This window comes from Rhinoraja longicauda, chromosome 23, assembly GCF_053455715.1.
Source record: "Rhinoraja longicauda isolate Sanriku21f chromosome 23, sRhiLon1.1, whole genome shotgun sequence".
Lineage (NCBI taxonomy): Eukaryota > Metazoa > Chordata > Chondrichthyes > Rajiformes > Arhynchobatidae > Rhinoraja > Rhinoraja longicauda.
This window is the reverse complement of record NC_135975.1, coordinates 21066574-21084483: the sequence shown is the minus strand read 5'-3', so window position 1 is coordinate 21084483 and position 17910 is coordinate 21066574. Positions and strand designations below refer to the sequence as shown.

The window sequence follows — 17910 nt, the reverse complement described above, 5'->3', positions numbered from 1 at the left end:
TTTACATTTTGTCCATTATCAAGTTATAGCATGCATATTCATATACTTTTTCACTCAGTATGGGGGATTAGATAACATTTCAGAATTCTATTTGAAACTTAGGTTAGTCATAGAGAATGAAATAAGGCCCTTGAGCCCAACTTGTCCATTCCGGCCAAAATGCCCTTCTGAGCTTGTCCCATTTGCTTTCGTATGGTCTATATGCCTCAACCTTTCCTATCAAAGTCCTTGCCCAAGTGTCCTTTAAATGTTGTCATTGTAATTGCCTCAAATATGGCCCCTGGCAGCTAGCCACCTGTGTGGAAACAATTGCCCCTCTAGTTCCTATTAAATTTTTCTCCCCTCGCATTAAACCTATGCCCTTTAGTTCTTGATTCCCCGACTGTAGATAAAAGACTCTGCATTCACCCTATCTATTCCACTCATGATCTTACACAGCTCTAAGAGATCACACCTCAGCCTCCTGTGGTCCAAGGAATAAAGTTCTACATTACCCAGCTTCAAAATTTACCTGCAACAGTTCCTGTAAAATGAAATGTGAAGCTCTGCCAAATTCAGTTTTCTTTAAATTTCACTTGCATGGGGTGATTTTTTTAACATTAAAAAATGAGTACTGTTGCTTTTTGATTTAAACATTAATCAAATATAACAATGGACTTTTTTCAGTTGTTTATATCTTCTGAACTATCTCAAATATAAGTGAAGGTGTTCTAAACCTTTTTTAACCTAAATGTTAGATCTTAACAAATCTCATCAGAATTTGTCAGATTTTTTTTGACAATATTCCTTTGAGGCACTTGCACCGTATGAAATTCATGCAGTATAAGTTATTGAAAGTCTGATATTTTCATTACAATTACAATATTTGTAGACCTGTTCTGTTTTCCAGATAAGTTAGGAATTCCATCTTTTATAACTGCAAATAATGTTCAGCAGTGTAGATTTCAAGTCCTTAGCTTCATTCCCTTCCTGTCAAATTTATAACACAATTAAATCCACTTATTTTTTTTACTTTGTTGCTTTTGACCACGGGAAGTGATCATGAAATGATAAAAATTGTAGTTTTGCATTAACTCAATGATGGGTAATGATTAAAAATTATTTAATTTAATTTTTCAAGAAATCACTTGAGATGTTTTCACAAAGCCACAACTGTTAATTGTACTGCTGCTGGCAAACTTGCTTTTATTAATTGCAGTTTAGGATTTTTATCTCTTTCTGCATTTTCTGTATATAAAAATTACAAGATGGAATTCTGATGAATGGGGTGCATCATAGCATTTAAGTCGTATAACTATTTCCCCGTTTGCATGTTCGACTGATCACTTGTGAGATGTCGCTGATAGTTTGTTGGTTGAGGAGATGTATTCAAAGCTAAGCATTTTATTTGAAGAAGCCTACTGATTTGTATAAAGCTAATTCACAGACATAATGAGAACTTGTTGTAATTGACAAATTACTAAAGTTTTGAATTTGTTGTAATAGATCATGGTGTCAAATGTGATTCTGTTCTTCCCTCTCAATAACCCCTACAGCTTGGATTCTGAGCAGAAACCCTTTGGGTATAGGTCATTTCAAGCTGTTTTCAAAGCTTTCAAATTTGCAAAATAGTACCATGAAAATAATACAACTATATTTGTCAAAAGGATATTTTGTAACTTCGCTATTGAAAATCCAATTCACAATGAATCTATATTTGGCATAACATGGGTAGCCTTTTTGTAAATTAGAGCCAATTTGTTTCTCATTTTCTTCTATGGTATTTTATACTAAATATTTTTCCTTTACCAATGCAAGTTCACATCGTTCAACCCATTGCTGTTACCGTGCTCTCACTCTATTCTCAGAATTTTAAAGATATCAATGGCACTCCACTGAGGGGAATGAAGAGACCCAGGCTGTTAGTATTTTGCTGATGTATGCTCATTTTTGAAATCCTGATCTTTCCTTGTAAATCTTGTTTACTGCACAGTCTACATTGCCTGCATCATTTCTGTGACTACCGCAATGATATGCAATGTTCTGTCTGTGGCTTAAGGCTGAGTATAGGTTTGGCATAACTCCCCTACTTTTTAATTCATTCCCTTGGTGAAATAAACACTAATGCTTGACTCAGTTTTCTAATTGAGATTGCCTTCCTAATCTGGGGAAGGATTTTTGTGCAGATGGTGCATTTGTACTCCAATTTGTACTTTTTGTTTCTCTCCCTCACTTAAACTTCAAGTAGTTAATAACTTTTCTATTTTCTTCTGAAATATACCATCATGAATTTCTGTTTAACTTCATGTGTGAAATATCTGGTGATGAGAATATGCATATTTAAGATTTGTTTTAGAAAATGCGATTATTTCATTGTTCATTGCACAGTAGTGTCTAATATCGCTTCCATGTGTTGAATAGTTAGTTGTGGAACTTAATGACAGGGATTAATGTCTGGAAAATGGAAAGGACAAAGTAGCAGTGGAAGCAGTAGCATGGTTATGAAGGTAAAGATGAAGTCATTTTCCTGATGTGAAGGATGTGAGATCTTAGATTTGCTGAAAATGAAATGGGATGCTGAAGCTGGGGATTGACCTGAAAATGGAACTTTCCTTCAATACTTGTTTCCTGCCAATTGCTATTTCTAATAAACATAGAATTATATCTGGAATATTAACTTGTGCAACTGATGATGCTGGTCCTAGATTGATGGATTATTTTACAGTTCTCCTGATACATTATCTTAAACCAATCAATTTTTTTCCCCAAATGCAGAAGAGTTGAGAAAACTCAGCTGGTCTGGAATCCCAAGTCAGGTCCGGCCAATTACATGGAAACTACTTTCAGTAAGTGTTTTTTTTTGTTTTGCTGCGATATTCTGAATGGTCTTGGGCTATCTGAAGACATGGATAATTCACTCTGTTGTAATGAGGTGATGCAGGGCTCGGTAAATGTGGAGATGATTGTATTTATGAAAACTAGAAATGGTTGGATCTCTCTTGAAGATGTTAAGCTAAAGGCAGGCAGACTCTGGAATATTTTTGTTGGCAAACCAAGCTTAATTGTAGTTGATAAATTAACACATTTTGTTCCAGTGTAACCATTCAAACCAGGGTTGTTCTTTCTTGGAAAGCAAAATGAAGGTTTTCAGCTGTTGTTTTTTGGTTAAAGTCCAGCAGCATTTCTATATTTCACATCCTGCTTGATTCACCTCTACTTCATTGAGGACATTGGACTTTGTGTATGGAACTGATGCACAACAATGCTGAGAACCATATGTTGTACTCATCTATCATCTGATCTGTTTGGATAGCATACAAAACCAGGCTTTTTCTCTGTATCTCACTATATGTGAGATATATGGACCCCATTCATTCTGTGTCCCTTTTCCCTCAATGTATTTATCAAATCTCAGGATTATCCTTAATATATTCTGTCAGAGCTATCTCCTGTCCTCTTTTTCCTCTCATGATTTCCTTTTTTAGCAGGCTTGTCTATTTTAATTTGAAAGTGTTTAACGGGTGGTATTATTGGATGTTCAGGATTAATTGAATGAACTGCAACGTTCTCTTTATTTATATTCACATGGAAAAGCTATACTACTTTTGGCATTTTTTTGTCCATTCCCAATTGCCTGAGAATAGAGGAAGCATTAAGAGTACACCACATGATACTGGAATCATTGGTCAGACTTGATACGGATGGCAGATTTCCTTCACTGAAGGACATTGATGAACCAAATGGATTTTTGCAATAATCCATTAAATTTCAGGGTCATCATTATTGAAACTTATGTTTTTAAATTAACTGAGCACAAAATCCTTAATTGTAGTGCTAGGAATTGTAATTGTATCTCAGGATTAATGGTGTAGTAATTTAAGTATTGCACCATGTTCCTAAGCGAGAGAAAGGATTTTCTTTTCAATAAATAACTTTTTATATCATATCATATCATATCATATATATACAGCCGGAAACAGGCCTTTTGGGCCCACCAAGTCCGTGCCGCCCAGCGATCCCCGCACATTAACACTATCCTACACCCACTAGGGACATTTTTTTTTACATTTACCCAGCCAATTAACCTACATACCTGTACGTCTTTGGAGTGTGGGAGGAAACTGAAGATCTCGGAGAAAACCCACGCAGGTCACGGGGAGAACGTACAAACTCCTTACAGTGCAGCACCCGTCGTCAGGATCGAACCTGAGTCTCCGGCGCTGCATTCGCTGTAAAGCAGCAACTCTACCGCTGCGCTACCATGCCGCCCGAGAAGCTTTGAAGATTTAATTCATTTATCAAGATATACATCAACTACTATTATTTTCTAAACATTAAGAATTCTCAAGAAGAAGGTTTCTCACATTAGTTATGACAAATGTTATTGCAACTTTTTAGCCATTGAACAGAAATTAGAACCTTGGTGTTTGTATCCTGTTTTAAAGGGTGATAATTGTGTGCAGAAACTAGTGCAAATACTGTTAAAAGGCACCTTGAAAATGGTAATGTTAAAATCTCTTGCACGCAGGGTGTGATGAATGAATATTCTGTGCGCATGGCCTCCAAGTTTCCAGCGTGCATCATTTAAATGATGAATTCAGCTTGTACACGATGATATATTGCAATTTACACGGGAATAGTTGTGAATTTTGATGCGGCAATTAGGCCGCACCTTGTGGCTAGGAAACTGCTAAAGGAAGGCAGGCTGGTGGTCTTAGGTGTTGTCAGTCAGCAGAGAAATCAGAATTATTAAAGGATGACAGCTGTTGATAAATCATGTTTAATCTTAAGAGGCAAAAAGAGTGGGATAGTTAACTTTAGTTTTCATTGGCAGATGGTTGGACATAGGACAGGGATGAAAAGATGTGGGTGGTGGGAGTTTTTGTAGGTTAGTTGTCTCAAATTAGAGAATTCAGTGTTAATACCTTTGGGTTACAGGGTACTCAGGTTACAGAATATGCGATACTCAGGAGGAGATGTTACTAAGCTGCTCTGAGGTCTACTGGTGAACAAATCATAGATCCAGTTGCAAAGGGAAGTGATGAGGCCCAGGTCTTGGAGCTGAGTGATAGGTTTGGAGGGAATGAGTTTGGGTGGAATGAAGAAAATGCATTCAACCTTTTGAAAAATAATTTGTTTTTATTGATGCATGTTTTGAAATCTTTATATTATAGAGCATAGGAATAGCCGAGAGCATGGGAATAGCCTTTCTTCCCAACCTGTCCATGCTGACCAAGATGTCCAATCTAAGCTGGTCCTATTTTCTAACATGTGGCCCATATCCCTTGGAACCTATCCACATAGCTTTCCAAAAGTCTTTTAAATACTGTTACTGTACCTGCTTCAACTACTTCCTCTGGCAACCCATTCCATACACCTACCACCCTCTTTGTGAAAAAGCCACTCGGGTCCCCATTAAATCTCTTCCCTCTTACCTCAACCTGTGCCATCTAGCTCTTGATTTCACTACCCTATGATAAAGACTCTCTCCATTGACCCTTTCTATTTCCCTCATAATTTGATTCACCTCTCGGTCTTCAATGCTCCAAGGAACAAAGCTTGCCCAACCTCTCTCTATACTTCTGACCCTCACATTCTGGCAACGTCCTCGTAAATTCTCTCTGCATTCTTTCCAAATTTAAAGGCATTTTCCCTCTAGCTTGGTGTTCAGCACCCAACACACTGCCACTAGTGTCACCTCACCCATGTCTTGTACAACTGTTCCATAATGTCCCAAAATCTATGCTCATTTCCTTGATTGATGAAGGCTGCTATGCCTGAAGCTGTCTTCGTGATCCTACTACCTGCGAAGCCACTTTCAGGGAACTATGTACTTGCACTCATTGGTCCTCTACTCTACAACAGCTCCCAGGGCCCTACTGTTCATTAACGGTCTTGTCAGGTTTGACTTTCCAACATGCAACACCTCACAGCTATCTGAATTGAATTCCATTAGCAATTCCCACCCCACTTGCCCAGCTGTTCAAGGTCCTGCCTTAATTCTTGATAACTGTCTTCACCTTATCATTAGAAACAGTGAAGATGTTAAAAAAAATAGAGCACTTAAATAATTTTATGGCTTGTTTAGCTTTTAATAGACAAATAATAGGGTGGAATAATGAGAACATTAGTGAGATTGCTAAAGTTAGTCCTGAATCTCCTCCTGAATTGCAATTCACAGATTGTCAGTCACTTGGGCGCATATTAATTGAAGTGGGTCTATGGGTGGGACACTGTGCAGGCAAAAACCCTGGTTCAAGTGAATCAGCAAGACACCACACCACCCGGACCATGCACTCATTTCACCCCTGCCATTGAGAAGAAGGTCGAGGAGCCTGAAAACAGTAATGTCCAAGTTCAGGAACAGGTTCTTCCCTACAAACATTAGGCTATTAAACACTACAACCTCAAATAAGCTCTGACTACATAGACTATTATTGTTATTATTGCACTATTATTGTTTGTTTTTTACGCCTGTGTGTTTATATACACACTGGACCTTTTTTTTCTCATTTATTTTATTGTTTGCAGTGTACTATGTTTATATCTTCTGTGCTGCTACAAGTAAGAATTTAATTGTTCTATCTGGTACATTTGACAATGAAACACTCGTGACTCTTGACCCCTGGTATGCAGGACTTTTTCCTATAAGTATGACGTCAGCCCTATTCTTCACTCGTTCCTTGACAGTTGGCCGAGCCACATCCCTCATTGCTATCAGAAAATTAATGTTCAAATGTTTTTGATTCATAAACATTCACCACTTTTTGAAAGTTGACAAAGTTTTAATTATTAACATAAAACAATAAAAACATTAATGTGTAGGAAGGAACTGCAGATGCTGGTTTAAACCAAAGATAGACACAAAAGGCTGGAGTAACTCAGCGCGTCTCTGGAGAAAAAGAATGGCTGATGTTTCGAATCGAACCTTTCTTCAGACTCAAAAACATTAACATTATCTCAAATAACAAAATGTATATTTTATATGCCCCTTGTATTTTAGTCATTCTTCTCCATTCACATTAATGGGTTTGCTGGACTTGGGGCTAATTTAATCTGACGTGGGTTCAGTGTGCAGATTTTCCAGTGCAATTGCTGGAAAATCTATACAAATATTTCCTTCTGTCCTGCCCTCTTGGAACTTCTGTGTAGCTGTGGTGTTAAGTGCATGGAATTGCTGCTATTTCTGCAGAGATTTGTCTTAGAGTCTTAGCTGGCAGAGTTTCAACTTTCAGTTGTTTGAGACAAATCACAATCTGTTTCATTGATAGGTATTTTGTAAATGTTATGATGGAAAATTAGATTAAAAAAAAAATGTTGCCAAATGTGCTTACATTTATGCTGTGAAAATACTGAGGTTGTACAACATCCAGAAATCACCAGATTCCATCATACATCTTTGGTTTACTTTTCTTTTAGGGTTACCTACCTGCAAATGTAGAAAGAAGAGAAAGTACGCTACAGCGGAAACGGACAGAGTATTTTGCTTTCATTGAACAGTATTATGATTCCAGAAATGAAGAACACCATCAAGATACATATCGACAGGTATTTGTTCAAATTGTTGCATAATATATCACATTATTTTCTTATGTACATTCTGTGGTAAATTTGTAAGCTTTGGCATTTAATTACTTTTTTAAACAGGTGGTGATTTGTTATTTGAGAGAACTTTGGTATTCCATTGGAGTGAAAAAGAGACAGTGCTGGAGTAACACTGCAGGTTAGGCAGCATCTCTGGAGAACATGGATAATTGACATTTTGGCTCGGAACCGTTCAGACTAGTGTCAGGGTGGGGAGAAACAAAGAAGGAAAAGAGATGGGGAAGGATGGTCTGGTGAGGGGGTTTTGATAGACAGATAGTTGGATAAAGGCCTGAAATAAAAAGACAAGGTGTGAGGCAAAGTGAAGGGGGGTCCTGGTCACCTAAAATTGGAGAATTCAGTGTTCATGCTGTTGAAGTGGAATATGAGATGCTGTTCTTCCAGTTTGTGTGTTTTCTTACTCTGACAATGGAGGAGACCCAGGACAAATAGGTCAGTGTGAGAAGAGGAGTTAAGATAATTAACCCCGTGGACCAAGCACAAATGTTTGGCAAAATGGTCATCATGTCAAAACTTGGTCTTGCCGATGTACAGGAGGCCACATCGGGATCACCAGATGAAATTGATGAGGTAGAAGTGCTGCACGTGAGCTTCTATTGCACCTGGAAGGACTGCTAGGGCCCCTGGATTGAGGTGAGGTAAGGAAGTACATGGACAGGTGTTGCATCTTCTATGGTTTCAGGGGAAGTGCTTGGAGAGGGGTTGGTTTATGTGGGAAGTGGTGAGTGAACAAAGGAGTTGTGGAGGGAGCGGTTATTCCAGAAGGTGGACAGGGGTGGGGATGGGAAGATGTGACTCCTGGTGAGAATATGTTGAAGGTGATGGAAATGTCGCAGGATGATGTGTTGGATGCAGAGGCTGATGGGATGAAAGGTGAGGACCAGGGTAACTCCATTCCTATTCTGCCTGGGGAAGGGGGAGCTAGTACAGAACTATGGACACGGTAGAGGAGGGTGAGGGATCCATCTATAATAGAGGGGGGGGGGGGGGGGGAAACCAGGTTTACTAAAAAACTAGGACGTATCTAATGTCCTAGAATGGAAAGCTTCATCTGGGGTTCCATTCATCAGATACAATGGAGACTGAGAATTTGAGTCGCCGTTAGCGTCTTTGCCTTACCCGTTGTGTTACACCAGTAGTTTGCTTTTTGTAAACCAGCATCTACAGTTCCTTGATTCTACATTCCACTGTGTGTTTTTAATGTAGGAAACTTGGGTGGATTGAGAGTGATGGTATATGGGTTACGGTGGCCAGCACAACATTCAATTAACTTGTAAACGGGGAATTAAAAAAGGAAGTGTGGATGTGAGAGAGTTGCAAGAGTTGTTGATTCTTGATTTCACACAAATACAGTTGAGGGTTTCAGCAGCAGAGGGCTTATGGAGGTCAAGGTTTAGATTTTTGTGATGCTTAATCTGATCTTGCACTCTCTGGTCTCTACCCCATGATCATAAAAGTTTGTTTTTTGTAGGAACTAATGCTTGATATACTCTGTTTGTGAAGCAGTTAATTAAAACTCTACACAATTGCAAGATTAGGTGGAGCATTGCTGTACTTGGTGTTAAGAAATAAGTAAGAAGGATTGAACCATCAGACACGTAGTGCTCAAGGAGACTCGCCAACACAATGGATGTACTCATCTCAATACAAATTCTGTGGCTTGGAATGTCAAGCACTGTTTTTAATTGTGAATTAAGTAAGCCATATGTATGCATTTGGCTGGCTCTGCTTATTGTAAATTATTATGAAAAGATGGGTAACTAATGTTTTACAGGCTGAATTAAATCAAACAAAACATTGATTTAGAGTTAACTGGACCAGCACTGATAGTGCTCCCCCCCTACATATTATGTAGGAATTCCAAAATGAAAGGAGCCATAATTGCCACAATTTAGTCATCTCTTTTGGGTACTAGAGAATACTGATGTTGTAAATTGTGGTTTGCTTTGTAATTTGGGTACAGAAAGTGGAAAATTACTTTAGACAACTTTTTCCTAAAACATGACTTTTTTTCCTAAACCATCAGATTGCCATTGATATTCCCCGTATGACTCCTGAGAGTTTAATACTGCAACCAAAAGTACGAGAGGTAAGATCTTTTGAAATTGATGTAATTCATTTTTACTTTTCTGTCAGTTTTGAAATTAAAATTCTAATGGATGGTGGTATAGTTTGTTTTTGCAAACTTTATCATCTGACCAAATGTGACACTTAATTCTTGCAAGGAATTAAGGAATCTCGGGAATATATAGCACTGTTTATTCTACCTTAATGCATTGCCTGATTGCAATATTTGCACCAGATTTATATTGGTAACAATGAAATGTAATTTGAGAATCATCCATTCATTTTCTATGTGGCTGCATATGAATGCTTGATTTGAATGAGCATATTGATATTTCATGCAAGTTTCAATTTTCCCCCTTCTATTAATAATGTCTTTATTGATCAGGTCATGGGTGAGAGGACAGGCAAAAGAATTGCAACAGTGCTTCTGCCATCACAAAGCTAATTGGCTTTTAGAAATCCTGGCAGTGGTACTGGAAATCTATAGTGAGGAATTACAACTTTGAATCAGCAACTTCCACTTCATCAAAGGTGTGTCATTCAGTTCCACTTCATCAATCATAATTTTGGATTACTGTAGTCATCCATAACTTGTGTTTCAATTGTTGATATTCCCAGAGAAAGATCCATCTTATGGTAAAACTGCACTTGTACAAAGCCATTAAAACGAACCATTCTGACGTCTTGACTCCTTTCAGTATCTTTATGTAATTGCTTATGATTGAATTCTAGATTATGTTTGTGAATGACATAGATAATGTCAAAGCATGCAGTCTTTTTCCTGGGGCTTGGCAATTGAGAACTCGAGGGGAAAGTTTTAAAGAGAGAGGGAAAAACTTTGAGGAACCCAAGGGGCAACGTCCTCATACAGGTGATGGTGTCTACATGGAACAAGCTGCCAAAGGAAGTTATTGAGGCATCTACAATAATAATCTAAGACATTTGGACAGATTTATGAATAGAAAAGATTTAGTGAGATGGGACTAACCTAACGGGCATCTTGGTCGACATGGATGAGTTGAGCCCAAAGGCCTGATTTTGTGCTATGTTACTGTATGGGGCAGCACAGTGGCGCATCTGTAGAGTTGCCTCCTAACAGTGCCAGAGACCCAGGTTCAATCCTGACTACTGGAGTTGCCTGTATGGAGTTTGTACCTTCTTCCTGTGACTGCATGAGTTTTCTCTGGTTGCTCTGGTTTCCTGTCACATGCCGAAGTCATACAGGTTTGTAGGATTAATTGGCTTCTGTAAATTGTCCCTAGTGTAAAGGATAGAACTAATGTATGGGTGATCGCTGGTCGGCATGGACTTGGTGGGCTGAAGAGCCTGTTTCCACGCTGTATCTCTAAACTAAACGACTCTAACTGATAATGGACAAGATGAAAATACAATTTTGGCTCTGCTCCAAGAGGAAATGTTCACAGAAATCAATTAGCACATTTTATGTTTCTGGCACTTGTGCTGGACCCTTTGATAAAGCACTGATTAGAGTCCAGTCTGATATTGTTACATTGTGCCCTTGCATTACCTGAGAATAGAAGAAGCAGGACTTTATTTGCCATTTGATTTATTATTGTCATGTGTACTGAGATGCAGTGAAAAACTGTTTGCTATTCAGGTGAATTACACCATACGCAAGTGCAACAGGGAGTGCAAGAAATAGAGTACAGAATATAGTGTTACAGCTACAGTGAGTGTAAATAAAATAAATTGCAAGGATTACAACGAGGTAAACTGCGAGATCAAAAATTCATCTTGGTTTATGAGACTCTTTAAAGAATTAGATAATAGCGTGAAAGAAGCTAATCTTTCATGTGGTGGTACATGCTTTCAAACTCCATTATCCTCCTGATTGGAGAGGGGAAAAGAGAGTGACGTGGGTGTGAGTGGTCCTTGATTGTGTTGACTGCCGAGTTGTGCTTTGTTGGGCAGAGTCGTTTGCATGATCTGGACTGCTTTCACAACCCTTTATTTCTTGAGATCTTGAGCAGAGTAGGTGCCTTACCAAGCTGGGATGCATCAGAATAGGTTGCTTTCTGTGGTGCATCTGTTGAAGTTGATCAAAATAATTGGAGACATTGCAGATTTCCTTTATCTTCAGAGGAAATTGAGTTGAGCACTTCATGATAATGAGTGTCAGAGCGACTTGATGGTAGTCATTAAGTCGCGTCACTTTATTTTTCTTTGATACATGGATGATAGTGGTCTTTTTTGGGACAGGTGCAAACCTCAGATTTGCACAGAGGGAGGTTTAAAGTGTCTACATATTCTCCTGCCAGCTAGTCTATGCAGCTTCTGAAAACACAACTAGCAATTTTTTTGGGGGCCATCCTTTCTGTTGGTAAACTGGAAGGCTGATCTGATTTCTTCAATAGTGAGCATTGGTGGGGGTGCACCCATGGGCGTGTCCCCGAGACTTTACCTACCAAGAGTGGGTAGGCAAAGTAGCATCCAAACATGCTCAGTTTACCTTCAGGCTGGTGCAGTCAGTCTATAGAAATTGAATGGTTGGTTTGAATGGCAATGGTTTGGCTCGGATTCCTCTTCTATCCGATCTTCCACAAATGCTGCCTAACCAATAATTCAGTCATAATTGTTTGAACTGTTATTCAGCTGTCTTGGCCAGACCTGGATTACTACCAGTATATAAACTCTATGTAAATTTAATAAGTGAGTCAATACAGTTTTTGAGATGTTGCGATTTTGCATTTTAACTTTTATAGAAAATTATTGATGGTGTGCTAGGTGCCACCAATGATGTTGTTGAGAATTTTTCAGTTGGCCTTGTTCAGTCTTGGATCCGGACCATGTCAAACAAAAATATAAAGGCTAGATTAAACTTTAGTGCCCTGCAAAGTAATAATGTACCACAAAAGCAATTTGCTTACAATTATCCCATCTAAAATTGTGAAAAGGAAAGCCACATTGTTATGTGATATTCATCTAAAATAGAGAACAAATTATTGACAGTCAAAGACAGAAAATATACAATTTTCTCATGCACATGTTATGAATTTTAATGATAATGGTTTGATGCTTTGCTTTGCTTTGATCAATAACGAGTATAATACATTACTATAATCCATTGACATAAAGTAACTTAAGCAATTGAGAGCTATGTTCAGATATATTTGCCTAACTTACCATAACATTTATTAAATGCAATTTTTATACCATGATGAAATTGTTTAGTTTGTAAAAAAAAAGGTCAGTTGTTTAAAGTTCAGACGTAAATAAGACGCAGGAAAAGTGGATGGTTCTCAAGATTACATTCTGTTACTTCAGTTTTTAAGTCCTGTGTGAAGATAGAAAATTCGAAATATTTTTTTGGGAAAGCTGGTATTCTTTATTCATCCTGCTCTGCAGGTATGGCAGGGTTGGGCAACTGAAAAGCTTGCTTGCTCTGCTTGCTTTTGCTGCAAAAATTGCTTGAGGACTGTTTAACCTTGATTTGTGACTTAAGAATATTTCTGAATAAGTGCCACTGCTTTCTACTGCTGAGAATCCTTTGCTTTAAGCCACAGCTAAATGCTAGCAATCTCTGACCGGCTGCGCCACTGATAATAATTTGCCCTCTGCTGCTGTCTTCTTTCTATATCCACAGATACACATTGATATTCCAAGAACTAATCCTCTTATTCCTCTCTTTCAACAAGCTTCTGTGCAAAAGGTGAGAGAATTAATAGATGATTAGCCAGTGGTGCTAGAATGGTGGAATTTAAATTATTTGAACTGAACCCCTCCCTCCACTGATTTACAAGATTATCTACTTGGTTTTAAGTGCTGACATTTTGATATCTGCACAAGGATTTTGTGATAGTTTATGCTGTGTATTACAGGAGGTAAACAGATTCATGGTAACACTGTTAGGCAGAATAGTTTTTTCACCTTGTCATGCACCGCTGGTCTATCAAGCTGCCTGCTGCACATAACTATCAGCATAGTGGAAAATTAATTCCAATAAGCTTTTCATATTGGGTGAAAGAGTTGATGAATCATTATTTTTAACGAGCATTTAATTTTGGATTCAAGCTGATGATTTTGTTTCCTGCACAGGGCTACAAATAGTAAAAGTAAACAATTATACATTTTTTGTTTTCCCTTACAATTGAGGTTATCTTTAATATATGATCAATGAAATGTAGGCAGATGTAATTGAATGCAATGGTCATAAAATTACGTAATTACATTTCCCTTGTAGTTTAAAGTTTCAGATTTCCCCAATGTTCTTTAACATGTTATATTTTCAGTCCTTATGTAAGATTGATTTAAAAAAAATGAGTGGTTAAGCAGTTTTGTTGATTGTATAGTAGGTGCAGATTATACTGTCTTTTACTATGCTGTAAACTTAATTCAAATTATTTGGAATTACGTTTGTAATCCAGCAACATTTCAGAGGTAACCCAGAGTAGTGGTTCAAATTGATTGTCATTCACTGAACCAAGCATTTTGAGTTAACCTTTCTCTTGAGTCAAAGGAAAGATTCCACATTGAAGTAATTAAATGTACTTTATATAGAGACTAACTGTTCGGTTGTTTGCCCTGTTTTAAAGTATCGCATTTGAAGTCACCATGTATCTAGGTTCTTGCTTTTCATTTGTTATGATACTCTTGCAGCCACTGATTTGCTCAAATACTTATTTTTCTCATCTACCTTTGATTCCCTTTTCTTTTGCTAGACCTTTGCTCTAATACACTTTTATTGATTTTCCACTGATAATGGCCTTGTTTTTGATTTCCAAAAGGCATTTTAACATATCTGGTATGCAGTTAATTGTATTTCAGTTGATCTGGCTGATTATCTGATGGGGGATATTGTACTTTTTCCCCCAAAATTACCCACCTCCCAGTATTGTCCTGGAATGCAAAGGTCACCCACAGCAGCTTTTCTCAACCCCAGTCATTCTGCTTCCTCCAATGGATGTTAGTTTAACAAGCTCAGCTGTGCCATTCCAGATTGAACTGGCAGTCTATTTATGGCAGATACTGGGAACCAATATGAGGGGACAAGCTACTTGCTGCATCCACATCAATTTACCAGTTATGGGTGCATTTGTTCCAGATATCATCGTTAAAAGAAGGCAATGTCCTGTTTTCACCCTTTCACAACAGCGTATGGGAATACCATGGTGCTAAATACTGTAGATTCAGCATGCCTGGCAGTTTGGTATCTGAGACCCTATGACCATTGATTGTGGAATGCGTCCAAGTAAATTCTGTAATCTTATGCGTATACTACCATACATTATTATTGACTGTGATTTAATGAAGAATATGTCCAGAGCAGCACCTCAAATATCTGTAAATGAGATGGCAAACAGACGATTGTTTTTGACAGGGTTACTGACATGTTAATATTGAAATATGGCATGTTGTAGAGAGGGATGAATGATGCTACACTAATAAACCACAGAATGTGGAAATAAACCCTTTGGACCAACCCATCAATTGGACCAAGTTACATGACTGAACAATTCCCCTTTGGTCTATATACCTCTAATATCCATATTCCTGTATAATTGACCACATCTTCTGGCAGCTGTTTCTACTTGAATGATAAATGTGCCCCCGGGGTTCCTTTAAACATATCTCCACTCACCACAAACTTAGGCCCTCTAATGTTAGAATCCCCTACTCTGGGAAATAGACCAACCAATTGAAAGAGTTTCAGGACTGAAAGGGCTAAGTGTGAGTGCAGTGGAGCATGGCCGAGCAGACCGAGCATGTCTTAACATGAGGGGCTTTGTTTCAAGGGTGTTGATGGTGAAAGAGGAATGTGATCTTCCCCCCCACCCTGTATAAATAAACAGGGCTTTGGGTCAGACCTTTGTGTGGGACCACGAGGGACAGAGAGTATGTCGCCGTACTCGAGTTGCTCACCCGCACCCGCATGCGTGAATAAAAAAGCATTGTTTCATTCTTAAGGTGTCTAATGTGGTTTGTTGTCTGGAAGCGTGGATCGAACTTTAACACAATCACTGGATTGAAACTTAGTGGACCTGTGATATTCAATTGTAGGTAGTGCTGGAAAATGAACTTGCTGAGTTGTTAATTCTATATCTGCAACCGCCTGAGCTTCTGTAATAGTTCACTAGGTTCATTCCATTCAGTATGAAAAAATAAACTAACTTCAATTTAATGTAATAAAATCTGCCAATTTAATGTAATAAAAACGTTATCAGAGCATTATGAAATAGAATTTGACAAGAACAGCCTAGTGGCCTAGCTGGTAGAGCTAACCCTCTGTCAAAGACCTTGGGTGCTCTCTGTGCAGAGTTTGCACGTTGTTCTTGGAACTACTTAAGTTCCCTCTGGGTTTCTTTCCACACCCTGAAGATGTCCAGGTTAGTCGTTAATTGGCCACTAAAACTTGCGTTAAGTATGTAAGTGAATGGAAAAATCTGGAAGGAATTGATGCGAGTGTGTGAAGAATTAAAAAAAAAGATTAGTGTAAAGTGTTTGAATGTCAAAGTGGACATGATGTGCAGAGGTGTTTGTGCGCTGTATTTCTCTGACTCTTGTCAAAGGAACCAAATGAAAAAGGGTGTGATGGTTGGAGGTAATTTATTCCAGCTTTGGGAGTATTTTGCAGTATTTTCCTGGGTTCAACTATTTTCACTTGTTTCATTAATGACCATCAAGGTCAGAAGAGGGGGTGCTTGCTAATTGACGCAACATTCCTTTCCATTTGCAACTCCCCATTGCAAATGAGGCAGCCCAATTGTGCATGAATCAAGATCCTGCATGAAGCAAGATCAGTGTCAAATGGCATTACTCTTGCTGTTTCTTTTTCCTGTGGTTAATATCCTGTGAGTTGGGTAGAATTGTTTACCATTGATAAGAAAACCGTTGTGGTATTGCCTTGCCAACTAGGCACAAAATATTTCATTTGTTTCTTCAAAGTGTCTAATTCTGCTTCAATCAATTTTAGCCAATGCACTTCTGATCATGTTTGATGCCATTTTTCCCTTGTTTCTTTTTTTTGTTCACTACCTTTTGTCCTCGAGTTACCACATTTTGCCATTCAAAAACTATCTTTTACCCTATCGAAGTCCTATTATTGCAATTTGAACCTCTTGATGCATCCCTTTAGCTTTCCCTTTTGCTTAGGGCAATAATCAGTCAGAATATAGGAGGGAGATCAATCATCTGCCTGATGCCAGAACAACAAACTTGCTCTCAAAGTCAGTAAGACCAAGGAGCTGACTGTTGACTTTAGAAGAGGAAGTCCAAGGATCCACAGACCTGTCTTCACTGCGGTGGAGAGTCAACAACTTCAAGTCGTCGGGCATACATATTTCTGAAGATCTGTTGTGGACACATTGATGCAATCATAAAGGAGAGCCATCGATGACTCAAGATTGAGGAGAATCAGTTTGTCAATAAATAGTCTCTTGACCGTTTGCAGGTGTACATTAGAGAGCATCACGGCCTGGTTCGACGACTCGAAAGCCCAGGAACATAGGAGATACAAAAAAGTGGTGGACATTGCCTGGTCCATCATGGGTACTGATCTCCCGACCATCAAAGGGATCTTGAGGAGGTGGTGCATATCATCATCAAAGACCCACAACACTCTGGTCACACTCATTTTACTCCTATCATGGGGAAGAAGTATCGGAGTCTGAAAACTATGACAACAGGTTCAAGAACGGCTTCTTCCCGACAGCCGTCAGGATCTTGAACACTACAAACATCGACTAAATTACAAACTGTCTGTTGCACTAGAAACTTGGAGCTTTTGTTTTGCACTGATACTGGGTTGCTTTAAATTCATTTATTTAACTTTTGTTTATTGTGTTATCGTGTGTTATTTAATGACCTGTCATGCTGCTGCAAGTTAGAACTTTATTGTTCTGTTTTTGGTACAGATGATTAATTAAACGCTTTACTCTCTCAGCCTTTTTTCAAATAATTGTACAATATTTGCATTTCTCCAAATCTGTGTATTTAGTTCTAATTCCAATACTAAATTTGTATCAAAACTTTGCCACCACCAAAGGATCATATATAACCATTGACTTCATCTCAGCCACAAGACCTTATGAAATCACTACTGTGGTGTATTTACCATTTTGAGTTTTTGTGTTTTGGCAGCTGAGCCTTGCCGTAGTTCCGGGTATAAAGCATTGTGGGATACCTGTATTACTCTCTCTGGTGGTGTTGAAGTAAAGCAGCCATATGTTGTATGCTAACCCGTCTCACTCGTCGATTCTTATCATAATACACCACAGTTAAAGTTGGCGACAAGGATAAAAC

The 17910-nt window shown here is 38.4% G+C and overlaps 1 protein-coding gene across 4 annotated transcripts in view; it reads left to right on the top strand.

The window, feature by feature from the left end:
* The window catches only part of tbc1d22a (TBC1 domain family, member 22a), a 171369-nt gene that overhangs the window by 22890 nt on the left and 130569 nt on the right, over positions 1–17910 (top strand). For 2 of the 4 annotated variants that reach the window (XM_078419804.1, XM_078419803.1), the window contains 4 exons: positions 2755–2825; positions 7399–7527; positions 9611–9673; positions 13256–13321. In XM_078419804.1, the coding sequence (XP_078275930.1) occupies positions 2755–2825; positions 7399–7527; positions 9611–9673; positions 13256–13321 (329 nt within the window). The remainder of the gene's footprint in view (positions 1–2754; positions 2826–7398; positions 7528–9610; positions 9674–13255; positions 13322–17910) is intronic. The other 2 variants (XM_078419807.1, XM_078419806.1) reach the window with 2 other exon arrangements.